The 27,867-nt window shown below is 45.1% G+C and overlaps 1 protein-coding gene across 23 annotated transcripts in view; it reads left to right on the top strand.

Moving 5' to 3' along the window:
* Positions 1-14,398, top strand: part of LOC137424988 (histone lysine demethylase PHF8) — a 158,552-nt gene extending 144,154 nt beyond the window's left edge. For 14 of the 23 annotated variants that reach the window (XM_078776175.1, XM_078776170.1, XM_078776167.1 and 11 more), the window contains 2 exons: positions 39-195; positions 12,279-14,398. In XM_078776175.1, coding sequence (XP_078632301.1) covers positions 39-195; positions 12,279-12,370 — 249 coding nt within the window. In that variant the 3' untranslated portion in view covers positions 12,371-14,398. The remainder of the gene's footprint in view (positions 1-38; positions 196-12,278) is intronic. The other 9 variants (XM_078776165.1, XM_068112937.2, XM_078776166.1 and 6 more) reach the window with 1 other exon arrangement.
* The last annotated feature ends 13,469 nt before the right edge of the window (positions 14,399-27,867 follow it).

Below are 27,867 nucleotides of genomic sequence, written 5' to 3'. Positions count from 1 at the left end.
CATTAAATGATGATACTGCTTGATTCCACTTGCCATAGGAGTTTTTTTCTGGAAGCTTGGCAGACCACGAGTACACCTCACCTGGTGGAGCTCTTGGTGCGGTCCGTGGTGCGACACCGATGGCTCCGGGTGTTTTCTTGTCATCCCGAAAGAGTACTTCCGGAACCCCTTCAGGCATTTCTCCATCAATCAAAAGTACTTCTACCATTTTTTTTTTGTTGTTCTCAAACAAAATGTGTAACTTCCTTTAGTATTATCACAAAAGTAATCCTGTAGAAACATGGAGGAGTTGGGGTGGAATGAGATTGGTGGAGTGGGGTGCGTTTGGGGTGGGAGGACTGGATGTTTGAGGGGATATCCCAATGTCGTGTCAGCCCTGCGGTTAACACCGCTGGGTGATGAATAGCTGTAACGGTCCTTATTCCCGAGGCGCGTAGCCGAAAATAGTGTTGTCCGGCAGTGATGATCCGGCATCACTGCCCGCAGTCCGGAAAATGGTCCGGTGAGGGGGACCAAAGCGCTTACCTCAGACGGAAGCCACATGGGTTTATTCTCGGACTCACAAACAAATAAACACACAACAAATGAAATAAATGCCACAATAATGAATTTGATTAATTTTAACGGCAATAAAATGAATGTTGAGGTTAAAATTAAATCCTAATCTGAGACGTCTCCATTCAGACACAAATACACAACAGGGGAATGATAAAGTAAAATAAATTGCTTTGTTGAGCCCGCCGGTACTCAGCTTGCTCAACGAGATCGTTGAATGAAGTCGGCAATAAAAGTGGTCCGAGCCGCTTGCGCGGGAAAAATCCCAGACAATGGTGCCGAGTCGCTCTCCACAGCCCACGTACTGTACATGAGGTAACTTGTGCAGGCGGTTCTCTTTCGGTCCCCCACTCTGCCTGACGTGCCAAGAGCCCTACAAACCGCCACAAATGCCTCCTCTTCACGATCGCAAAAGTCCACATGAGCTCCGCAAAGTTCTCCTCACGCTCGCACTATTGGTATTGTTGTTGTTGTAACTGAGCGTGAGTTTTTATGGATGGTTTTGTATGTGTAAAAAAACGTAGGGAAAAGCTGCAAGAGGCAATCGCAAACTGGGGGAAAACTAACTTAACCCCTATTTAGTTGGCATAGCTCCACCCCCCGTGTGAAGACCCATAAACAACTTTACGCTCCAGTTTCCCTACTTAATACATCGAGATGTCTCCTACGCATCCACGGTCCATGCTAATACTATACAATCCTACCTGTACTATGGTATTTCATCCTCTACCCCCGCAAACGTAATAATATTTAGCAGAATTGGTATCCTCTGGAGGACGTGCATTCTTGTTTGTAAGGGGTTGCCATGATGATTGCTCATCAAACTTTTGCATTTTCTTCCCTCCACCCATCGCCATATCTCAAAGATGGATCTGACGTCTATAATGAAGTACTGCAGTGCTCCATGTATAAGATTAGGGCTAGACGGGAAAAATGGCCGCCCCTTCAAATGATATGCTGAAAAGATACCAAAGAGTGAACCCATACCTTTTATTCTCGAAAGTTTTCACAACTAACAACAATGAAAAAGATGCCAAAATACATCACGAAAGTACCAAATCAAGAGATTGTCGAATTGTTCATCCACCAAAGTGTTTATAAATGTCATCCAGCCTCGTACAATAATGTCTGAAGCAATTCCAATGATTCCAATGGAAGGAAGCGAATTGTCTCTTTGCTATTGCCCCTGTAGCATAAGCTCAATTTTTTTTAAATACCTTATTAAAAAGAAAATACAATCACAATACACCACAACCTGTTGAACAGCATTTACGCATGCGCAAAGTGAGAAACTCTCCCGTAAACTCACTGTCTGTCGTAAAATCTCTGTTGTGGATTGCAAAGCCTTGTTTAATGTAAGATGGCAAAATGCATAATTTACGAAAGAATAGGGTCCAAAACGGTCTTCCGATGCTTCCATTGAGGTTCACAGGAGGTCGTACCGGTTATTTAAAAGACCATTCTAAATTCACCCTTCCATATACTGTACGTGTACTATTGTTCAAGCAAATCATGCAGTACGTCCTGCTTATGTAAATAAATGTGATCATGTGACCCCTTTTTGTATTTATGTATTTATGTATGTATGGCATGTATTTATTTCGCTTTCACAAAGTAGAGAGAGGTGCGGAGGGAAGAAATTAGAAATGCCAACATTGAGAAGGGAAGAGGATTTTTTTTTATTTAAAATATATGGCTATCACACCAGTCTATATCACTAAAAAAAGGCCATTTTCCCTTTTTAAGGCCATTTTCCCTGCTAGAGCGGGGGTTAGCCTTGTGGGCCCCATGACAATCATGGTTCCCTTTTTGAGGCAATGTTTTTATGGCCAGATGCCCTTCCTGATGCCAACCCTTTAGTCGCCTCTTACGGCATGAAGGGATACGGCGGACCTATTCTAAACCGGGGCACACACCGGCACATTCATCCCAGCAAGCTGGTACTCAATTTGCCGACCTCGGAAGGATGACAGGCTGAGTCGTCTATGTCACTAATATGGCTGTAATCAGTTAATAATCAGTATAATCAGCTAAGCGATATCACTATGTGGCACACCAATCTCCTACCTCAGTTTATACATTCTCCTTCTATCTGCCCTCCTCACTCCCGCAATCCTTCTGACCTAGTTCTCGCAAACCTACAGCCTCTGTTGTTGTCTCTCTGTCAAGGCCACCATTTTCAGGCCATTAAAAATAGGCCAACGTTACACACGATATTTAATAAAACCTTTCCTTTCAATCCCCTTGAAATCGTTCTGTCTGCAATTACTCCCTCCACCCTCCACGCATGTACACCCAGCTGAATGCTCATCCACACCTCTGCCTCTGACTTACCCTCCCTTGTCACTGTTCCCCAGATACTCAAAACTCTTTCCTTGTCCGATCTCCTTCCCCTCTAACCCGATATTCATTTCTTTTTTTTCTGCTGATATCCCATGTACCACAAAATCATGTTTCTCCAATGTTTTACTTACTGTAAAATTAAAAATGCGTTGACGTCTACTAGATGTCTTCATCTGGACTATGATTTATATCCAAGCACATCCATGAACCTTAAACCGCTGTTAAAAAGTGTATGCATACAGAATGGACTGAATTTGCGAAAGGTGCTTAGCAAGCACCTTGCTAACACCTGCCTAACCCTTAAACGCTCACAACACATTGTTCTACGCACGCACGTAGCTAATCATCCCTTTAAATAGCAATTTACAAAGGGAGATTAACATACGTTTACTTGTGCGCTTAGTTGTGCGGTATAAACAGCCGATTAGCCTGTGAAACACCGCCCATACCTCCAGCATCCAAATGTATCATTTCATCAAATGAAATGATGCATTTGCAGAGAATCAAAGTGCCAATTGTTTGTTTGAGTGGATTCAGCGAATTGCTCCTCATTGTAAGTTGATCCAAGTCATCTTACATTACCATTAGATTCAGCAGAGAAAACAGAAATTTCCTTCGAGATCACATCCATCCGTCCTTCGAGATTATCTATCCCTCCTTCGAGATTATCTATCCCTCCTTCCACTCATCCATCCCTCCCTCCACTCATACATCCCTCCTTCCCCTCATCTATCTATCCATCCATCCATCTCTCCAGCCATTGATCATGGGAAAGACAATCTGTGAATGTGTACAATCTCTGTATCCGAGCTATGGTTCCCACATGTATTCCACTCTGGGTAATCTGGATTGAAGTGATTGATGATGTATTGACACCTCTATCATGTTTCATGTTTGGGTTGGATACTACAGTATAAAATTAATTATCTATTTATTTAATGTAAGCATATCTGGTGAAGTTTTGTCACTCCTTCCATACCTTTATAGTGATCAATCTAAAGTGAACTTCAACTGTCAAAGTAAATGAGGGTACAACTTCAGTTCTAACTATACCGTTTTTTGCAGAATGCTTGCTTCCAGGCCTTAAATGCACTCTTAAACTTGCCCTCGCTGACATGTAAAAGTTTATTTGTTATTTTAACGCTTGTGATTAGGTTTTGATCACACATTAGATAAACACTCTTCGATGATAGGCGATAACTTTGAACGTGTGAACGATTAGCGATTCCACATGTGGCTAACTCTTAAACACCTTTTGTAAAGTCGGCCCTATATGTTTTGTTGCATTATGTAACATCGTACTGTTTTGATCATTTGCAACAGATGTTTTTTTTTTCTTGTTCCTTCGTTCTTCATCTTCATTTTGTCTTGATGTGTTTATTCAGTGAATATTTGTGTGTACAGTGCCTTCAGAAAAGACTTTTTTTTTTTTCTTTTTTTTTTGTATACATAATCGAGGCTCGTGAAAGAGCTAACATTTATCACAAACAAATCAAACAGACAAACAAACAATGTATATAAAAAGGGGAGCGGTGGACAAGATGGGGAGAGAAGGGGAAGCACATAAACACAACATTTCTTGACTTTTTTTTTTACATTTTCTCCTGAGAAAAAGCCACTCCTGAGAAAAAGGCACTTGGCAGCATGCCTGGAGTTTGCAAAAAGGCACGTGAATGACTGTGAGCATGAGGCAAAATATTTTTTGGTCTGATGAGACGGAAATTGAACTCTTTGGCCTGAATGCAAAGTGCTACGTCTGGTGGAAACCAAGCACAGCTCATCACCCATCTAACACCATCCCTACCATGAGGCTGAGGCATGGTGGTGGCAGCATCATGCTATGTGGATGGTTTTCAGGGACTGGGTGACTTGTAAGGATAGAGAGAACAATGAATGGAGGCAAATACAGGCCCATCTTTGAGGAGAACCTGCTTCAGAGTGCAAAAGACCTGAGACTGCGGCGAAGATTTATGTTTGAATAGGACAATGACCCCAAGCATACAGCCAAATCAACACTGGGATGGCTTCAGAACAAGAACATGAAAGTCGTTGAGTGGCCCAGCCGGCTTCCTCGCCGAAGTGCTCGGTCGGTTTGCTCGGCGGTTGAGTTGTTCGGCTTCACGCTGTTGAAACCAAAGCTTTCAGAATCATTGGAATCTCCTGCGATGAAGCTAACTCCGAGGGCCTTTCACTCACTCACTCACCGCAGGCAGGTTGGTGGTCTTTCTGTCTTCTACCGATTCCTCTCCGGCCTTGCTCCCCCAGCTCTCTCTGTGCTCTGTCCCCCCAATATTCCTTCAGGTCGCACAAGATCTGCCTGCAACCCTCTTATGGTTCAACTGCCAAAATCTAGGCTCTCTGCTCACCTTCACTCTTTCATTCCCCTTTTCTCCCGCCTCTGGAACAAACTCCCCCACTCCCTTCAATCCCACTCCTCCCTCCAGGTCTTTAAAACAGCTGTTCACCACCATCTCTTATCTTCCCCCATCGAAAACCTTGATCTTTTCTACCCCTGCTAATTCACCCCAGAAACACTTTTTTTTTGAAATTCCAACTTCTTTCCTGGAAGTCCTTGCAGTGTTAATATGTTTTATACCTCTCCCACCTCCCCCCAAGCCCTCCCCTCCCACATTTCTCCCGATGTCCCTGCTCTCAAATGTTGTGTTTGTGTCCTTCCCCCTCTCTCCCCATCTTGTCTACCGCTCCCCTTGTTTTTTGTGTTTTATGTATCGGTTTGACTTTTTGTGTGATTAATGTTAGCTCTTTCACAAGCCTCGATCTTGTATACAAAAAAAAAGAAAATAAAAAAAGCCAAAACCCAGACCTGAATCCCATTGAGAATCTGTGGGAAGACTTGAAGATTGCTGTTCCCTGACACCCCACATCCAACTTGACAGAGCTTGAGCAAATTTGCAAGTAAGAATGGGAGAAACTCCTCAAATCTAGATGTGCAAAACTGATACAAACATATCCAAGAAGACTCACAGCTGTAATCGCTGCCAAAGGCACTTCTATAAAGTATTGACTCAGGGGATTGAATACTTGTGTAAATTAAGGCTTCCGTTTCCGGTCTTGCTGGCGAGGGTTCGTTTTTTCGCAGCTCCACACGCTCTCCATCGAAATCGAAGTTAAGTAATTGTTCCCATTTTGTATTTTCGTTAAAACTGTATTTATTTTATGGTGTATGTACGTATATTGTCCCGACAAAGATTTTCGGTGCAAATCTTTCATACCTGTATTGAAAATCGTGTTAATTCGTGTCGTCTTGAGGCCTTGTACAGTGTACACTGTACAACCTTGAGGCTTTGTTTTTCTCTCAGCGCCTGTCGTTTGTGATCCAATAACTTTCGTTCTCTGTTTTCCCAGTCTTTCCACCCCAAAGCCTACTTCCTTATGTAAATCTCAACTCAAAAAAAAAAAAAAAATGACATTACCTTCTCTGTGCTCATTCGTTTATTCATTCTTATTCGTTCGTTCGTTCTCCGACCACGTGTTTCTCCCCCATTTCCCCAGATAGATTGTCAAATTTCAACTCGTTATTTTATCGTCCATGCGATATTGTTTGATTATAGTTAGTTTTGGTTTGAATTTCCTGTAACTCGTAATTAATTAATCGTGTTCTGCTCCTCGTGTGTGGCCTTGTAGTTGTACCCCCGTCGGTGTTTTGTTAACTTAAGCGTGTTTTGCTTGGCTCTTGGTTTTTTCCCTTCTACCCCGAACATAATACTCTGTCTAACGTTCTAAATCCCCACCCCCCCCCCCCCCCCAAAAAAAAACAAAAAAACAAACATTTATTTTATTTTCTCCACGTGAACTGTTGTCTCATCCTGTATTTTCGGTCCAGGTGTGCTGTTCGCCCCGCCCCCATTATCTCCTTGCCATCCACCGTTTGCCCTGTTCACGTGACTCGTGGTGGTCCCTCTCGGCTCTCCCCCCGTTGGTATTTTTGTGCATATAAGATTGTTCACGTTTCTGTTTAAATATTATTTAAATATGTTTAACCTTTCCCCTTCTGTGTTTTATTCAGTGGTATATTACAACACGCTGTTTTTCTTCCTATTTAAAAGGCTTTTCTCAATTTCCTCTCCAACTCATTCCACTTCAAAAAAAAGAAATTCAATATCTTATACGTCTCCCTCACTACATGGTCTAAATTCACATTCATTCCATCCCTCCTCCATCGTTCTGAATCGGATTGCTAACTTGAAAATCACAACAAACCCAATTTGTTATCAATGTTCGTCTTTCATTAATCATCCACTTTCTAAACTCCCCTCTTGCCCCTCCCATCCAAATCCCCCCCCTTGCACCTACACTCCTAAACTCCTCACTTGCCCCTCCACTCTTAAACTCCCCCCTTGCCCCTCCACTCCTGAACTCCCCCCTTGCCCTTCCCCTCCTAAACTCCCCCCTTGCCCCTCCCCTCCTAATCCCCCCTTGCCCCTCCACTCCTGATCTCCCCCCTTGCCCTTCCCCTCCTAAACTCCCCCCTTGCCCCTCCCCTCCAAATCCCCCCCCTTGCCCCTACACTCCTAAACTCCCCCCTTGCCCCTCCACTTCTAAACTTCCCCCTTGCCCCTTCCCTCCAAAACTCCCCCCTTGCCCCTCCCCTCCTAAACTCCCCCCTCACTCCTCCCCTTCAAAACTCCCCCCCAATCCCTCCCATTCAATTCTCCCCCCATACCATTCCTCTCCAATTCTCCCTCCTCCCCCCTCCTCCTCCAAGCTGCCTCCTCCCCACTTCGTCTCCCTTCTATCTCATACCTCCACCCCCCCAAACCTTATACTTTCCTCTACCCCCCCTCAAACAACCCCTCACTGTGCCTCATCCCTTCACCATCAAACCTTTCATCCTCCTCATCCTTCCTTTTCTTGGAACTCTTCTGCAACATCTGACACACTATCAACTGCTCTCCCTACCTCCCCCTCTCATCCTTCATCTTACCCTACTCCTCCCCTCCCCTGTCCTGTACCCGATGCTCCCCCTCTCTCTTCATTAACGGTATGGACCTCAAACATCCGGGGCCTTCGCTCAAACCTGACTGATCTCTCCATACAGGTTGCTTCTGACAATCCAGACTTGATCTGCTTAACAGAGACTTTCCTCCTTCAAGATGTCTCTGATTCCTTAATATCTCTTCCTGGTTACTCCCTCCTCCGGTATGATAGACCTGAGCCTCGGCCTGGTGGTGGGGTGGCTATCTTTGTCAAAAACTCTCTTCCTCACTCTCCTTGCACTGCCCTCTTTCCTCCTCACCCGCAGGAGTACCTCTGGTTACGGCTTCCTCTCCACTCCCACGTTTTGTTCATATGTGTTCTGTACCGTCCCCCAAACAGTGATGACTCCATCTACATTTCACTGTCTGACAACATGGACCAACTTCTATCCACTCATCCCAACTCTCTCTTCCTCATATGTGGTGACTTCAACTGTCATCATGCCACCTGGTTGGGTGTGGGTTCCTCTCTCACCAGTCATGGCACCTCAGCAAAGGACTTCTGTGACTCACTGGGATTGACACAATCTGTCAATTTCCCGACCCGGATCTCAGCCAATGGAGTATCTTCTCTTCTAGACTTGGTTATGACAAACTTCCCTGCTAATGTCTGCTGCTCTTCTTCTGCTCCAATCGGTTCTTCTGATCATGTGCTTGTCAAAGTGGACATCTCTCTGGCCATTCTCAGAGAGCCTCCTCAGCGTCGACGAGTCTGGCATTTTACTCAGGCCGACTGGGACGGTCTTCAAGCAGCCATCAATCGTCTGGATTGGTCTCCCATCTCCACTGCCTCTGACATCAATTCTTCCTGGGAATTCTTCCAAAGCAAACTGATCTCTCTCATGCACAGATTTATCCCATCTCGCCTTCAGTTGTCTTACCCTTCCTCCCGTCCATGGTACACTGAATCTTGTGGTGAGGCAGTTGCCCTGAAACAACTTGCCTTTGCCTCTTGGAAGGCTAATCCAACTGAAGGCAATCTCAGTTCCTTCCACCAAGCTCGGAGCAAGTGTGTGTCTACCCTCAGGAGTGCCAGGAAGCACTATCTCTCCTCACTCAAGAATGAACTCTCAAACCTGTCTCCTTCCTCCAAATCCTGGTGGCGTCTGGTCAAATCCGTTTTCTGGTGTTTGTTCCCCCTCCATCCCCTCCCTTACCTCAAATGGCCACACAGTTGACATCGCACGTGACAAAGCCGAATGCCTCAACTCTGTGTTCACCTCAAAATCCTTAGTCCCAAACCCATCTCTCTCTGTTCCCACCTTTCCCAGTCGAACCCAACTGCTCCTGGACTCTGTGTCCTTCTCTCCTGACAAGGTGGAGGAGTTTTTGTCAAACCTCGACTCTGATTCTGCAACTGGACCAGACGGCATCAGCCCACGGGTCCCAAAATCCTGCTCTGCCGCTCTATCTCACCCTCTCTCTGTTCTTTTCACCCTATCTTTTGCTCAAGGTCATCTGCCAGCATCCTGGAAATCAGCTAACATTACCGCTTTACACAAAAAAGGTGCAAAAACAGATCCTTGCAACTACAGACCAATCAGCCTGCAAAGTCATGCAAAGTCATCATTGCTTCGGATATGAAATCTTTCCTCTTCTCCAATGGCTTGATCTCTGATCATCAATTTGGTTTCAGACCAGGTCACTCTACTCTGGACATGCTGCTTCTGCTGTCTCAACAATGGATGGAGGTCCTCAATGCCAAACAGGAAATCAGAGCTGTCTCCCTTGACATATCACGGGCCTTTGATACGGCCTGGCACCCAGCTCTGCTCACCAAACTCTCCTCCTATGGTATCCATGGAAATCTCCATGCATGGCTTGCGGACTTCCTCTCTGGTCGTAGTCAACGTGTGGCCCTGAATGGATTTCTCTCATCTCCCCTTCCTGTTCAGGCTGGAGTTCCCCAAGGAAGTGTGCTGGGCCCTGTGCTTTTTCTGGTCTTTATCAATGATCTCCCTGACTCTCTGGAAAATCCTCTCTATCTCTTTGCTGATGACTCCACTCTCTGCCGCTCCATTCCTCTTCCCTCAGATCGGCAGTCTGCAGCCTCCTCACTCTCTGAAGACCTGGACAAAATCACAGACTGGTCAAACAAGTGGAACATGTCTTTCAACCCTGACAAATCTCACTCTCTTACTATGTCTCTCCGAAAGGATCGACTGGACAACCCTCCCATCTACTTTCTCAACAATCCTCTCCAAGAAGTTCTGTCGCTCAAGCTTTTGGGTCTCACTATCTGCCATGATCTTTCTTGGGAAAACCACATTTCCAAGCTGGCCTCCAAAGCCAGTCGCCGACTGGGCATCCTCCGTCGTGCGAAGTCCTTCCTCGGCACACCTGAGCTCCTCACCACATACAAGGCTTTCATCCGCAGCTCAATGGAATACTGTTCTCCCCTATGGGCTGGTGCTCCTGCCTCACACCTGGCTCGGCTTCACGCTGTTGAATCCAAAGCTTTCAAAATCATTGGAATCTCCCGCGATGAAGCTATCTCTGAGAGCCTTTCACTCACCGCAGGCAGGTAGGTGGTCTTTCTGTCTTCTACCGACTCCTCTCCGGCCTTGCTCCCCCAGCTCTCTCTGTGCTCTGTCCCCCAAATATTCCTACAGGTCGCACAAGATCTGCCAGCAACCCTCTTATGGTTAAACTGCCAAAATCAAGACTTTCTGCTCACCTTCACTCTTTCATTCCTCTTTTCTCCCGCCTCTGGAACAAACTCCCACACTCCCTTCAATCCCTCTCCTCCCTCCAGGTCTTTAAAACAGCTGTTCACCACCATCTCTTATCTTCCCCCATCCAAAACCTTGATCTTTTCTACCCCCACTAATTCACCCCAGATCCACCTTGTTTGAAATTCCAACTTCTTTCCTGGAAATCCTGGCAGTGTCCATATGTTTCTACCTCTCCCACCCCCCCCCCCCCTTCACATGCCTCCCCCCCAAAGCCCTCTCCCTCCCACAGATCTCTCGATGTCTCCATGTCTCTCGGTCCCTGCTCTCAAATGTTGTGTTTGTGTCCTTCCCCCTCTCTCCCCATCTTGTCTACCGCTCCCGATGTTATTTGTTTTATGTGTCTGTTTGTCTTTCTGTGTGATTAATGTTCGCTCTTACACGAGCCTCGATCTTGTATACAAAAAAAAAAAAAAAGCAAAAAAAAATGATATTTTTGTATTACATTTTTAATTATTTTGTAAATATATTCTCAAAAGAATTCCACTTTGACATTATGGGGTATTACGTGTAGATCAGTGACAAAAAAACTCAATTCAATCCATTTTAAATTCAGGCTGTAACACAACAAAATGTGAAAAAGACCAGGGGTGTGAATACTTTCTGAAGACACTGTGTGAATTCTTCATTTTGCAGCCGTTCTTTCTGTGGCATGTGCATGCTTCCGTCATTACTGGAACATCTTAACATATCGGGCCCGGGTAAACGGATCGGGTTTCACGATCTCTTCATACTGTTTTCAATTTGACTGCCTGTGTGTGATTGTTGGATGTGGTAGTAGTAGTAAGTAGTAAGCAGTAGACGAAGACCTGTCAGTTGTCAGAGTGTAACCGCCGGTGTGGATTTTGAAACAGTACGGGAGTGAAGCCACAGCACATAGTCCCCCACTCTCTCCAGCTTTCCCTTGTCAGGATTAATACATCTCTTCTCGATTTCAATTTATCAGAGAAATCACACAAATTATGTACTTCCTTGAAATCACATGAACTTTTTTTGTGTTGTTGTGGGTAGAACGATCTAGAGCTTTGAACTTCTGACAGAACTTGTATACATTGTATTCTACCGTTCAAAGGAAGGCCGTAGCTTCACTTTTATAACATTGTTGTAAGATTGGCTCCACCAAGTTAATTTGTCTTCCGTAAGGGTGCCTTCACATACACGGATTATTCTTACGAGTCCTTACGGATCGCCAACTCGTAGTCAATCGCAAGCATCCGTAAATAACGGAAGATGATTTTTGACATGTCAAAAGTTGTTGCGAGTTGTGACGAGTTATTTACGGATGCTTGTGATTGACTACGAGTTGGCGATCCGTAAGGACTCGTAAGAATAATCCGTGTATGTGAAGGTTGCATAACGGCTGCTTTCAAGATGAGGAATTTGTATGCTGTGCCGTTGTCATCGATAAATAGTTTTAAAATTTAGACTGAAGCTTATAGCCATCCCAATTCTTGGATTTGCGTTGAACTTTGAACGAAGCATTCATTACCATGATCGTCTGCCTTCCTGTTTGCATTACGGTGGTTCCGTGCAATCCAGCATCTCTTAAAAAGCTTGTGCCATGACCGGGGCAAGATGAGACTTTCAATATCTGGTGTAGCCTGTTATTTCATACGTGATATAATTAATGCTTTCTCCTAATGTTTTGCAGGTGGAAAGCGTCCAAGGAAAGGCTTGGCTACTGCAAAGCAACGCCTTGGCAAAATCCTCAAGATCCAAAAGAATGGGCGTCTCTTGCTCTGATTGCCGTACATGTTCTGAACAACGGGACGATTGTGGTGGAGAAAGTTTGACATCATCAATATTCGATGTAGGCTTAGGAGGAGGACTAGGAGGACTGCTCTGGATTTTATGCGATGCATAGTTCCGCAAATGTATCATTAACTTAGCACGGTTTTAATTTTACCTTTTTAACTATGGTATTTGCAGCTGGCTTTGACTGAACAGACCGGGTGCTGGTCTTTAAAGGCACGCCCTTCCACCTTCTGCGCTTGTTTTGTAAATCTATTTATGCTTTTGTGTCGGTCTTCATGATAGTCGTAAACGTAGTTTATACTATCGTCACGGCGTTTGCTTGATTTTTCAAAGCTCTGTAACATAACGTTTTGTCTTTATTTACATTATTAGAGATTGAACGCTCTCGAAGGAAACTTATTTTGTACTTTTAAAACTGGACGTGTTGCTTGTACATAGCGCTTGCCAGTTCCAAGTCCGACTGCCATTTCTTTACCTGTCATGAAAAGTTTGAGTTTTTTTAAAATTCTTTTTGTTATTATTTGGCTTTTTCTTCCAGCATTTATGTGTGTGTGCTTGTACTTGATGTGAGAAATAACACCATGTCCAGCTGCTAAAGCATGATGATCCGAGTGTGCTATTGTGGATCTTTCCTGCTTCTTTGTTATTGTATTATTACTTTATTTTAGTTTTCACATCTTGGGTTCAGGGAGGTTGGATGCAGTCCCATTAGGGGCCATCTACATATTATGTGTTGAAGGAGGAGGGTTATATTTACAAAAAGGCAGGAATATTATGGAGTGGAGTGGTGAGTGAAATGGGAGAGTGAGAGTTTCCTTTTTTTAAATGAAAGCCCTCGATCCTCTGGCATATCTTGAGACAGCCAGGTTGGAGGTGGGGATCAGGTGCAGGAGTTGGGGTGGTAATATTAAAAGTTTTCCAATTTGGTATCCATAATATGTATATGGCTCCTCATTTCAATGGTCAGTAATCATCAACCAAGGTGTCTGCTTGAGAAATCTGATGGTTCATTTGGTATGGTCTTTGCAGAAAGATGATGATGCGATCAAATTGGTTCTCTTCCATTTATTTATCCTCTTTCTTAAATTTTGTCCTCTATGGTCCACATATAACTTCTCCATCAGCTTGTGTCTCTCTGAAAGTATAACGTTTGCCATCTTTTTGGCAAGCATCATGCTTCGGTTGCCACCTTGCTATGACGATTCTTTCTGATATTGTCGTAGTTCCACCACCAACAGGCTCCGTTTCCAAAGCAGGGTTTTACCTTTGAAGTCAGCATTTGGTCCATCATTCCTGTACCCAATAGGTTCTTGTTTTCACTAAGGCTGTTGGTGTTTTTTTCCCCATAGTAGGCAACAATATGAAAGTTCCACCATGTTGAACATTTGTTGCCTAACTTTACTTTGGTTTTGGGAAAGATGTATATTTTTCTCAATATATGCATACACCTTCGGAGAAGTCGTTTATTCTTTTCCATCTCTGAAAAGCTTGTCTTTTTCAACTATGTCACACTGATTAGTTAGATGAGGGTGAAACAGTTTGTGATTGAATGTTAAGCTTTGACATTTTTGTGTGAGTAGGAAATTGATGATTGGAGCAGGGCTCGAGTTTTTAATTCTCTATCTGTCCACCATACATACTTTTATTTTTATTGATATAATTTGTTTCAATGTAACCTTTCCGTCCTTTTTAAACTTTTATATTGATTGAGATCTGATGTACAGTGCAGATGTGAGGGTTTGCTTTGTCTATCTTTCAATGAGTATCTTTCTGACTTATCGGGTGACAGTTATCGGATCTGGTCATACCCTGTACATACCCAATACTCAGACAGGCAAGTCAGCCCACCCCATTGGTACGGCCACATCACCAGTGTTTGGAAGCAAAGCGCAGTGAAACTGCTGCCCAGCTATGTATTTATAGGTTGTAATGTTGTTACTTTTATTACCACTTCGCTTATTTTGTTAAACACCATTTGCGAAGTTTGTATGCCGATTAAAAGAAAATGTGGTGACATGTCAGTGTTGTTGTATGCTCTTATCGCCCCCTCTGCTTTTTATGCCTCCGCAGCCAAAGACCAGAGGCATGTTTTTGTGGTGTCCTTCCATTGTCACTTTATTGATACCACAATAAAGTGTGAACCACTAAAGGGATCTCAACCAAATTTGGCACAAGCATAGAGCAAAATGCAAAAATGTAAATCAAAATGTTTTTTTTTTGCAAAATGCAAAAAATTGTAATGCTAAAATGAACTGATTACATCTTGGTTTCAAAAGGTCATGGGGCACGTGCACTTTGAGATCTGATGTGGTCTCTCTCCTACTTTTATATTTTGTCTTGTGTGCACTCTCTCTCTCTCTCTCTCTCTCTCTCCCTCCCTCTCCCTCTCATTCAGATCAAACGCAACAGAGGGTTGACTTCTAACGCTGGTGGAGGCACATCCATAGACACATTCGTGTAAAATTATATTTTGTCGTTCCTTATTTCTTTGTTTCACAGTTCATTCTGTTTTCCACACTTCTTTAGCATGTTAAACGTTACAGGAAAAGTCTTATTGCTCCGGAGCTCTGCTTGTCCAGGAATTTGTAACCGTGTCCACATGCATGTCATGATGAGCTCATGGGTTGCCTTAGATTACACAGAATGGTTTTGTTTTTGTCCTGTGCACTTTTGGCTGTCCATCGGGATAATATTTGCCACAGTGGCTCCAATTTGCTTCTTCCTATCTGTTTACTTAATAAAAAATATGACCCCAATTATTGTCATTTGGGGGTGTTATGCAAATTATTAACATAATTTGGTGCAATATAACAGGCCCAAAATGACTCCTGGTAAAAGGGGCCACCAGATCCAATGCATTATCATCACCCCATATGAGTATGCTGCAGTTGTTTAGAGCTTGCTTATAGGGTCTAGGGGTAGTGATTTGTGATTCCTACACTTGAACTATGTTTTACATCTACATGTATGCACTAGCTTTATGACAAAGACGTCATCCACAAGTATCATTGAAGCATCCCGAAGTAGTAGTTACAAATGCTCAAAGTTTACTATTGAGAGGGACAGTATTTTTAACTCAACTGGACTATGTCCAGCTGAGTTTTTGTCGACACCCAGTGTCTGTCATCTGTCTGTCTGTCATCTGTAAACAATTTGACGTCTGTGCTCGAAAAGTCACAAATATTGATTAAATTTGATGAAACTTGTTATGCAGCATCTTTAAGACACAAACTAGTTTGGGATTGCATTTGGGCGTTGCACGCCCAAATATGGGCGCAGCAGGGCGGGGGCGGCCATATTGAAAATCAATTTTTGTCATATTTTTAGCACTATATAGTTTGCGGTTCTATTATGCATATTCTAACCATATTGGTATAGACCAGTTGAGTTCAGGTTCCCTTGAACCTCTAGTTTTGTTCACATAGTCATGGCTCATGGAAGTGCCCTTTGGGCTGAGGAGCTCCTTGTGAGCCAACGGCCATCCATATCTGGTGCCAAATTGTGTCTGCGGACGTCCTCATTACAGTTAGCCCAGCAGATATGTGAAAAAATTGTGCTTTTGGTGATACAAGCATGAAATTTTGAACACTGATAGAGCATACTACTAGGAAGATTTTTGGATATAGGGGCATTCAAATCTTTTCCTAGGGACAAAATGGCGGCCATTTAAAAAATGGCCGTTTACGGATAATAAGATACACAGTACCGATGTCTATAAAACTAGATTTACTTATTGCTCAAGCACACCTATGATGTTTTTTTCACGTAAACAGGTTGTAAGATCATAATTAAATGTCAACAAACTCACATAACATTTATTTGGTCCTTATTCTTTACAAAAATAATTACTTTTTGAGCTATTTTGAGCAAACTCCAGAAACACAATGGAAATGAAGTGAAAATGCCACATTAACGCTGTGGAAGTGACTTTCACTATAAAACAGTCTACAAAACAGTCTTCCACATGTTTGTGTATATGTAACAGGTGTGTTATTCCTCCTGTATACTATCGTGTGCACTCCCCTGCACAGTGACACAGAGCTGAGCACTGGAGTGCGGCCTTAACACACTTGCACTGTTTCCTGCAACCCTTCTTGCATCCACATCTAATCAATTGTCGGCATGCCTCAGTTGCCTCTGTGAGGGTTGTCCAATATATCCCCCAGCCGTTATTACTCTGTTTCCAACCCCATTCACTTGGCGATGGGAGCTCAGGTGCGCAAATCATCATCTGGCCCCAACAAAAGCCGGCTTGGTAGGCAGCTCTCTTGATGTGTTGTCTGAGGGCTTCTTGCGTTGGTGGGATAGCCTCTATTGATCTACCAGTCTGGGTGAAGAGATGCTTGCGGGCATCGTTAACATGTTCCTGGCTGCTTGTTCGATCGTAGAGCAGAACAACAAAACGCTCCAGTGGATCCATGTTGTCATTTGCAGTTGAAATGGTTGGTGTGGCAGCCAGTGCGCAGAAAGCTGAGGTGACCTCATCATAGGCTTTCCATGTTTCCCATGCTGTTTTCTTCCCCCTTCCGCCGAAGCAGGACACGGTGTCACACCCAGTGAAGGCGTGGAAGAATGGCAACCCTCGGCACTTGTTTGGTCCCAGTGCCACAGCCATCTCGTGAGCTGCCAAGTGCCTGAAATTCTTCCCTGTGCCAAAAGCAACCCAGAGTTCATCGATGTCAAGATATCCAGTTGCTGCCATTGCAAGGATCAAAACATCTGTGTCCACTGTGCGGATTGACACCTTGGTATAGCCCTGTCTGACTGCATCTTGGACATGGAGTAGTATCCTTGTATCTGCCTCCTCGTGACTACACGGGGAAAGACCAGTAACATCTCGTGGCTGTGTACAAAAAACTTCTTTGTGGTTTGTGGTGACGATTTGCTTGTCAGTCTCAATGTTTGCTATCCTCGTTGCTAGAAAGTCAAACAACTCCACCTTGTTCTCGTCTATGCGAAGGAAGGCCTGCCAGTTTCGAGGGATGGAACTAGATGGCTCAACTCGTCTCCTGGTGCCTTTACCCCTCGTCTTCCTGGTGTCGGCTTTCAAACTGTCTGGGAAATATTCATCCCAGATAATATCAACCCTGCTCTTATTTTGTATCTGAGATGTGATGTATGGCAAGAATACTAGTGATGCATACTCAGAGAAGGTCTTCGCATTACGAGGTGCCAGCATGTTCACGATGGCTGCTCCATCCAGGATCATGACTTCAACAGGGGGGCTTACATCATCATTTTCCCGTGAGGTGATCAGATCTTCTAAGCACCCAACCAGATCAGACTTGGTTCCAAGCCGGATTGTGCCCATTTGTGACAATGCAGGGGGACAAGCTTGGTTTTCATGTGCAAAGAATTCATCAAGATCTCCATTCCGTGTCTGGGATGCAATAAACAGCCTGGAGAACAGAACGCAGTCATTCTTCAGAGATACCACCTTCAACTCTGTTCTTGACTTCTCTCTGACTGGGGGTCGGCTGAAGAGAGGGAGATTGTTTCTTTTTATTGGGTCAGTGATAGGCTTTGTCTGATGTACAAGCCTCTCGTTCACATATGTGTCATACTGTTCTTTTCCCAGCTTCTCGATCTGGTAAAGGGTGTTGATGACTGCTGGGTCTGCCAGGTCTCTGCTGTCTAGCACCAAGAGATCTTTGCTGTCGTCACAGAATGGGTTCCCCATCTCTCCTATGACACGGGTGAGTGCTCTCACATCTCGAGCAAAGGCTACCTGCGTGTGCTTTGTCTGTTCATGGTGTTTTAGTTCAGTTTTCCTAATTCTTTTTTCTGTTGTGGCCTCGAACTTATAGATCAGTTTGGCCATCTCTGGACCAGACACCATCCATCGGCGCAAAGCTGCAGCATTCTCCGTAAGACCTACAGCCCCTCCATCACCTTTCACCAATACATTATTTTGCTCGTGTGCCTGGTCTAAGGCTATGGCAGAGAATGCACGTGTAGTCTTCTTCATGGTGAAGTTTCCTGCCAGAAACTGTGCGTATACAGTTGGATGCTTTGTTGCAAGTGTCACCATGTCGCGCAAGTGAACTGGGATCCACCTGGCATAGTTTGTATGTCCCAAGGCGAAGAACCATGGTACAAGCTTGGTCAGAGCATCAGTGTACAGTTGGAAGTTTCCTTCACGGACGGATCTCACATAGATCAGGACTGCCAGTTCTAGCTGCATAATTAGGAACCAGAACTGAAACTGTGGACTTGCATTGGCTTGTTCACCGCACCAGTCATCTAGTGGTATCGTATCCTGTCCCTCATCTAGTCCACTGGTGTACTGGCTGTAGGCTTCCTTCAGGAGAAGATAGAGAGTACTGGCTGTGACTTGGTGTGCTCGTCGTGTGCGTGTCACATGGGTCACTTTCAGGAAGGAATCAGCAGTATCACTTGTAGCAACCCCTGCAAGCATCAGAACGCCTGTCCACCCACTGCTATCCAGAAGGTCACCGAGGGTTTTCCATGCTGCCATCTCAATATGGAGTCCACCAAAGACCATGACGAAGTGATCTTCTCCGTGTGTTTCTGGCCATCTCCATTGGATCTGTTTGGCAAGTGTGTACAGTGGCTGATCAAGTGTGATTACAGGGATCTGACCTGGATTCAGAATATCGATTGCTTTCTTGATGACATCCATGGAGTGACGAATCATTGCCACAGATTTTGCCTGGTCATAGAAGAGAGGCAGCAATGAAGTTAAGGCCACACTACACTCTGGTTCTTCTGGAATAGACTGCTTGCTGGCATGGTATCCAGCCCATGATACTGTCTCGTCTCCCTTAAGTGGTGTGTCAGATAGCACTGTCTTCTCCATCTGCTCCAGCCACCTGTCAAAATGCAAGATAATGAACACAATTAAGAACAAACAAGTCCACACAAGTTAACAAGTCTTGGTTATTTAGGTACACATATAACTGTCCACAGTTCAAACACAATAATCAGTTACCTGTACTCAATCTGCATTGCTTCAGGGATGAGTTGGCAGTTGCTTTTGTTGGGACCCGCTAGCTTGGGTACAGGTGGGTCACATTTACCCAGAACAACAGGAGGTACGATGGTGTATGACTGTGGCAGGTGTGCATCTGTTGTTGATGTGTCATCTGGGTTTACCCGTTGAACTCCACGGCTATCGCTATTTGGGTGCTGGAAAAGTGAAATGCCAGTGCCATGGAAGGAGTCGTGGGCACTTGTTGAACTGGGGTTATGATCAATGTTATCCACTGCCCCAGTTGTGAAGAGGTCACTTTTTAGCTCAGGGGGGCAAACTGTACCCTCATTTTGGAAGAAACGGCAGATTCTGTTCCCCAAGTCCGTGGAGATGCTAAGCACCCTGTCATAGGAGATCGAGAGACCCAGGTTGAACATAGTATCAACCAGGTCTCTTTTTCGAGTCTTTGTGTGGATAAGGGTGCCCAGGTACACAGGCAGGGGAGTCTCCCGATTGTGACTGTGCCTCGTGGACGTGGTAGTACTGCTACTCTCTCTGCGGCGTGAGTAACTGTTGAACATAAGGAGTTGTGAGATTGTGAGAGTAGGTGTTGATACCGACGAGTGGCTTGACTGCTCTTGGATGTTAGGACCATTCAAGATCATAGAAACTAGTGATACAAGCGAATTAGGTACCGAATGTTCTTGGCAGTGGGCTTCAAATGAACCACTAAATGTTGAGTTCATTTTCAACATGTCTCTACGAACTATATTTGCGGCTCTAGCAAGACAAACTCCATCACTGTCAGTGTCGTGATCACATGCCTTCTGAAGGGCTGAGCCAACATCCTGGTTGAAAGCAAGCAGAATATCTCGACCGGACATGTGCTCCTCTAGGTCTGGAAAATATGTCATGATTCGATCTTTGAGTTTGGTGGAGTGGACACGCCTGGTCAAGACTGTTCCAAGCTGTTCCAGCCTGGTGGTGTATAGTCTTGCTAGGTCTACCAGCTTGAACACTGGTGTCACAAGAGCATCTGTGCGGGCATCATCGATGTAGGACACTAGCTCTCCAAGTGCTATACCGTGATTGATATCATCTTGTTCATTCAGTGTTGTGCTTGTGGCCCTTGCTTTGTTATAAAGTGACACCAGACACTTCACGTGGTACTGTGCATCTTGTGCTATAAGGTCACCTGCACTCAGTTTAGCAAGAAGTGCCTGATCTCCTAGTTTCAGGGCAGCTGTCCTGACATGTTTATCGAGGTCGAAGGTGGAAGCTTTTCGCAGAGAATTAGTACCCGCTGGTTTGTCACAAAAGAAACACTTTTCAGGCTGTGGCTGTGTGTGGTCTACATGTACTCTGTGACGGGTGTACTTTCTTGAGACACTTGCGGTTTCTTCACTAGACGTTTCTCTTTTTTGTGCCCGATGCAGTTCAGTTTTGTTGTATTTCAGTCTGCATTAATCATGCCACTTAGCCTTGTGGCTCTGGAAGGTTGACTGGATACCTTCACCATCGTCCAGGCGGGACAGTTCTAGAGATTTTGGCAGGCAGCCCATCTGGCTGAAGGTGAGGAGATAATCTGCAAGAGTTTGGTATCCGGACCCTGTGGTTCGCTTGGAATCACCTGGACAGGCAAGGGCCTCATCGGTGACCTCCTGACATAACACACACTTCTCCCAATCTGTCAGATAAGGCATGTTTGTTCCAGATGTACTAGGGCTTTGGGGGTCTAATAGCTTGAAATTTTTGTTGGCCATTGTCAATTAAGCATTATCCACCACCACCATCCAATCAATATACAAATTGGGAACCAAATCTAGGTAGCTACTACAGTCAATGAGCGAAGGTGCAGTGCAGTCGAGTTATCATCTGAAAAAGAAATACATACATTATTATCATAAATATAGTAATTCGCTTTCGTAACTTTTCACTAGCCTTGCATTGTTCCTTATAGTCACCTAGTCTATGATAGGAAAGTTCATAAAGCTACATCAAAGTTGTTCATATAAAGGTATTGAACCAAAATTACACCCAGGAGAAATCAGATAGTCATGCAAAGTTAAATAATTAAACCGCTAGACCAGTCCTGTCTATTGCAATGGTAAACCATTTGTTCTGCCCCTTATAGGCCACCGTAGATTCCAATTTTGAACCCAGTATGAAGGTATTGCATAGCATGTACATGACAATTTATAATATGCTCATTACATTGTGTTTCAATAGCAGCACAAATGACAAGTCTGAAATAATAGGTAAATATGTCCTTCTTAGCCGCCATTTTGTAAAATGGCCGCCATTTTGGGCCAAGGAGAAATCTGGAATGCCCCTACATCCAAATTTCACTGTAAGGGTATGCCCTAACTGTGTGCCAAGTTTCATGCTTGTATCATCAAAGGCACAATTCTACCACAATTCTTCACATATCTGCCGGACTAAGTTGGGTTACCTCTTTCAAGGAGGCTGGTGGTAGGATTTGCACTCCGGCCACCATAAAACACTCCATTCCACAACATACACAAATAAAACAAAAAAACCCACTCGGTGGGAGTACTCCCTGTGCTTCTGCCCTTTGCAGGGCAGCTCACCGGGTGACTGGATTGGGGCAAAGCCTTCGGGACCCCCATTCGTCGATGATAGGAGGAAAATCACCGGGCAACCTTCTTGGATTGGGTTTTGGGGTGGTGCTGAGGTGTCATTCACCAGACTGCGGGCAGTCTCCTCAGGTTAACCTGAGGCAGTTCCTTCGGTAGGTGCCTGGAATTTCCTCGGTCTCAGAGAGGATGATCACCTGTCTGTGCTATAATTTGAGCTCCAGTGTTTGAACAGCAGTATTGCACCAATTTCTGAGTTTCAGAGACCGGATAGTGGTGAGATCATGGCGGGTGGTTACACCTATTACTGGTCTGGTCGCTCTGATGGTTACCATGCCCAAGGAGTTGCTGTGTCCAATAAGCGGACTCCCATGATAATTGAAGTAACACCAGTCAAGCATATCATGAGACTGAGGATTTGTCGCTCCTTGGGGGGTCATTGTCCCCCGTCGCACCGCGGAACGAAAGAGGGACTATAGATTTCCCCTCCGTCCGTGTGGGTGTGCGTACGTGCATGCGTAAGCGAAGGACCGCATTGGAATTTGGTGTGTGGGTGCAACCCACGTCAAAATCCAAGATGGCCACCGCCATGTATGTCAACCTTGTCAGTGAAATATCTTGAAAAATAAGCGAAGTACCAACTTCTAATCTGGTGTGTGGGTGTATCTAGGCATAAGGAAGAACCCTATTGAAAATTGGGTCGCCACGTCAAAATCCAAGATGGCCGCCGCCATGTATGTCTGAACCTTGTGAGCGGAATATCTTGAAAAACAAGCGAAGTACCAACTTCTAATCTGGTGTGTGGGTGTATCTAGGCGTAAGGAAGAACGCTATTGAAAAGTGGGTCGCCACGTCAAAATCCAAGATGGCCTCCACCATATATATGCCTGAACCTTGTGAGCGAAATATCTTGAAAAATAAACGATGTACTAACTTCTAATCTGGTGTGTGGGTGTATCTAAGCATAAGGAAAAACGCTTTTGAAAAGTGGGTCGCCACGTCCAAATCCAAGATGACCACCGCCATGTATGTCTGTACCTTGTTAGTGAAATATAAACGAACTACTCACGTCTAATCTGGTGTGTGGGTGTGTCCAGGCATAAGGAAGAACGCTATTGAAAATTGGGTCGCCATGTCAAAATCCAAGATGGCCGCCACCATATATATGCCTGAACCTTGTGAGCGAAATATCTTGAAAAATAAACGAACTACTAACTTCTAATCTGGTGTGTGGGTGTATCTAGGCACAAGGAAAAACGCTCTTCGAAATTGGTTCGCCACGTCAAAATCCAAGATGGCCGCCACCATGTATGTCTGAACCTTGTGAGCGGAATATCTTGAAAAATCAGCGAAGTACCAACTTCTAATCTGGTGTGTGGGTATATCTAGGCATAAGGAAGAACGCTATTGAAAATTGGGTCGCCACGTCAAAATCCAAGATGGCCGCCACCATATACAGACTTGGCATTTAATATGGAATATTTTTTTGGTGGGGGTGAACTTACTTTTCAAGATGTCTTAGAACCAAAAGTTCATTGGAATTATGTTGAAATTATTCTAGATTTTGTTAATGTGACCTTTAAAAGAAACAAAAACCACATTTGACATTTCGAAACAAATAAATTGATCCTTGAAAGTGATGTAAACTGATATCGAACTCAATTCATGGACAGTACTGTGTTAAACTTCTGTACGTTTTCCAGAAGTATCTCTTTATTTTGCACATTAGCCAAAAATTTTTTTTAACAAAAACAAAAGTTAACTTACGACTGGGATTACGGACAGTAAAATTACAGTTCAGTACTTCGTGTAACCCCCACGAGCATTCAGGAGAGCACGTACACGTTGAGGCATGCTGTTCACGAGATTTGCCAAGGTTTGGACAGGAATTGCTTGCCATGCAGTGACAATAGCCTGCTGCAACTCACGCACAGAGGTCGGCTGCTGGTCCAAGTGGTCGATTTGACGCGTTAATTCTGCCCACAAGTTCTCTATCGGATTCATATCCGGGGACATGGCAGGCCACTCCATATGCTCCACACCACGGTCAGCAAGAAAGTGTTGGATCATGCGAGCATGATGAGGCCATGCATTGTCATCTTGGAAGACTAAGTTTCCTCGAAAGGCTGCAAGAGCAAATGGAAGCAATGTTTCTTCCAGAATGACCCTGTGCTTGAACTGATTCAGGTTTCCATTCAGAACAACCAGGTCAGTTTTTCCTCCTGCATGAAAAGCAGCCCAAACAGTCACCCCACCACCTCCAGCTTGGACTCTTGGCACTATACAATCTTTGTTGTAGTCTTAATGCACTTGTCTGCGCACTCGGACGTGGCCATCTTGACGATAGACCAGAAATCTAGACTCGTCACTGAAGATCACGTGATTCCAGTGTCCTGGCTGCCATTGACGGTGCTCTCTGGTCCACTGCAATCGGCGCTGGCGGTGTTGTCTGGTCAGGCGTGGCTTTCTGAGGGGACGCCTGGCATGATAGCCTGCTTGAACCAGTCGTTGGTTGACTAGCCTTCTGGATACAGGCACATTTGTCAGTTGCTGCCACTCAGCCCTAAGCCGATTAGCTGACTTGGTACGGCCATTGCGGACTAACCGGTACAGCTGGCGATCATCCCTCCTTGTGGTTCTGCGGGGACGTCCTGGCCTCGGTATTGGAGTAGGGACACCCCTCTGAGCATTTCGTTTCAGGATCTTTTACACCTGACCTTGAGTGATACCAAACTGCCGAGCAATAGCACGCTGTTTCATGCCGTAATTTCGTAAAGCCACCACTCCATGACAAACAGCATTGTTGAGTTGACGGACCATCTCCAGAGGAAGCGGCAATAACTTTTGGAGACGTGCAGCAGTTGTTTTCCACTAATACAGAACGCAACAACCCTTGTATACCCAACTGTGAAGCCAATCATCAAATGCACCTGTCCGTACATTTTGCCACACCACCTGTGATATAATCCTGTTGTTGACTTCTTGCTGCGACAGACAATCAGTGACATGGTTCTTTTAACAAATAAATCACCAAAGTGTAAAAGAAACTCACCAGATTGATATACTGAGTTAAGAAAGTAAACCCAAGTCAAGAAAAAATATATATTCCATATTAAATGCCAAGTCTGTATATGTCTGCACCTTGTGAGCACAATATCTTTAAAAAATAAACGAACTACTAACTTCTAATCTGGTGTGTGGGTGTATCTATGCATAAGGACGAACGCTATTGAAAATTGGGTCGCCACTTCAAAATCCAAGATGGCCGCCGTGCGTCTTCCACTTTGTCAACTCACCACTTCACCGACGGGGGACCTAGGCGTAACGCTTGTTTCTCTGGCAGGTGATCTCACTGAGGGAGACATTATATGCCACGCTCGAGTCTGTTGTTGATCAGTGCCCGGGGAGATGTACTCTTATAGTCTTCGGGGATTTCAATGCATTGACTGGAACTGATAGGGATGGTTATGAGACATGTGTTGATCCCCACGGATCTTGAACTGTGAACCAGAATAGCACTAAGTTCCTTGACTTTGCAAAGAGGTCATGGACCCTGGGTGACTGGTACAAGGTTTCAGGGCCCATAGCCTCGTCCAATTGGTATTCCAACGCTGGTTGTGTCAAAGGAGATTGACCATGTGTTTGTTGTTGATGGTCGCTGGAGGATGCTCCAGAATTGCAGGGTCCACTTGAGTGCTCAGTTCCTCAATACTGACCACAGGCTTGTAGCAACTTTTAAGTTGTGGCACACAGCTGAGAGGATGGTACTATCCCAGCCTAGGCTGGATACTGGCAAGCTCAAGGAATGAAAGGGTAGCTGAGGAGTTTGCAAACAGGTTGAGTGGGGTTTTTGCCGGTCTGTGTGTTTCGGAGGATCCTTAAGAGTTGTGAAGTGCTTTCAAAAGTTGTGGAGTGCCATCCTTGATGTTGCTTTTGGTTTTCGTGGAACCCACTATCAGACGAAGAATAACTTTGTCTCCCAAGAGACACTGGATACCATTGACCAGAGTCTCAGGGCCAAGCTTGATGGTAGAGCTGAGCTGTCCAGGGAGCTGAGGCGTCAAACTGTACGTTTGATGAGGGTGGACAAGGAAGCCTCTTTGCGAGGAATCTGTGAAAGGGTAGAGCATCACCTGTGGCCAAGTGATTCTAGTCCTGCTTACAGACGACTCCGTGCATTGCGTCCCTCCAATACTGTCCCTCGGTGTACTGCAGTTAGAGCGAAAGGTTGTGGGCTCTTGACAGAAGAGTCTGAAGTGAAGGCCCGCTGGGCTGGTTACTTTGAGCGGCTGTACCCGGCTGACCCACCAACTGTTGAGTTGGATGTCAGGGGTGTGACTATCCCTATTGCTGATCCTCCATTCAACTGTGAACCACCTTCATTTGTGGAAACAGGTTGCAGTGAACCGGTTGAAAGAGGGAAAAGCTCTTGGGATTTGTGGCATCCATGCTGAGCTTCACAAGGCAGGTGGAAATGCTGTACTCGAGTTGTTGCATGCAGTTCTGTGCTCCAAACAGAGCACAGGCATCATTCCAACTGCCCGAAAGAGGGGCCTTGTTGTCCCTCTCTGGAAAGGGAAGGGTGGTCACCAGGACTGCAACAACTACCGAGGGGTGACACTGTCAGTGCTGTGCAAGATCTTTGCTCGGTTCATTCTTGATGGGGTTCGCCTCCATCTGCTTGAGCACCAGCGCCCAGAGCAGTCGAGCTTTACGCCCAAGAGGTCAACGATTTACCATATCCTTGCTCTTCTGGTCCTCATCAAACGTAATCGAAGGTTTCAGCAGGGACTGCCTGCAGCCTATATTGATCTCCGCAAAGCCTTTGATTCTGTGAATCAAGATGCCCTTTAAAGGATTAATTTATCAGTCTTTGTGGGGTGCCACCAATACTGATAAATCTGATTTCTGAACTATACTCTGGTACTGAGAGTGTTGGGAGTTGTGGTGGTTTCATCCCTGACTTATTTCCAGTTGTTGCTGGAGATAGTCGCATTGGCCTCCACACTTTTCAGCGCTTGTATGGACTGGATGCTGGGGGGGGGGGGGGGGGGAAGGTGGGGGGGGGGAGGCGGGTGGGGGGAGGGATGGTGAAGAGATCAAGCTGCGGTGCAACATTTGAAATGTCAAGATCTCTGACCTTTATTTCACAGATTATGCAATCATCTTTGTGGAGACACTGGATATCTTTCTGGGGACTCTCCATGTGCTGAATGAGGAGTGGGCCGTTGGGATTACGGGATAAATAAAAAAAACTAAGATTCAGGCTTCCAATGACTATCTTGTCTGTCCGCCGTGTTTGTGGTGAGGATGTTGAGGTCACAGACATTCACTTACTGTGGCAGTGTTATTCATGTCCCCACATGTTTTGAGCCAAGGTCGACAGACGTCTGTGTCTGGCCTGGGGAGTCATGAATTCGCTGAGTGGCGCTGTTGTGTGGGTGTGGCGCTGTTGGTACCTATGCAGGAGGATGAAAGTCCAAGTCTTTAAGTTCTCGTTGCTTCCAGTCTTGCTTTACGGATGCGAGACATAGACTCTGACCAAGGATCTGAGACTGGGACTTAACTCCTTCGGTATCAGGACTCTTCAGAGAATCCTTGGCTATTGCTGTTTAAGACTGTGTCCAATGAGCGTTTGCTGAGAGAGACTCAGTTGAGATTTGTTACCTGTATGTTCCGTGAGCATCAGCTGAAACTGTATGGCCATGTGGCTAGTTTTCCTGATGCTGATCCTGCTCACTAGATTATCTCAGCGAGGGATCCTCGTTAGTGGAGGAGGCCAACGGGCTGACCACGTGCCTAGTGGTTGCAGCAGGTTGATCGGCATCTCAAGGAGATGGGGATAGGCCAGGCATCTGCCTGGGGGATGGCCAATCAGAGGCCATTGGAGTATCGGTGGAAAGTGGACGTGGCAACATTCTGCTTCGGCTCATGCTCCCATACCTGGCCTGACC

This window comes from Myxine glutinosa, chromosome 4 (assembly GCF_964187855.1).
Source record: "Myxine glutinosa chromosome 4, kmMyxGlut1.1, whole genome shotgun sequence".
Classification (NCBI taxonomy): domain Eukaryota; kingdom Metazoa; phylum Chordata; class Myxini; order Myxiniformes; family Myxinidae; genus Myxine; species Myxine glutinosa.
Note: the sequence above shows the minus strand (reverse complement) of the source record. Positions and strands in the feature narration are given on the sequence as shown.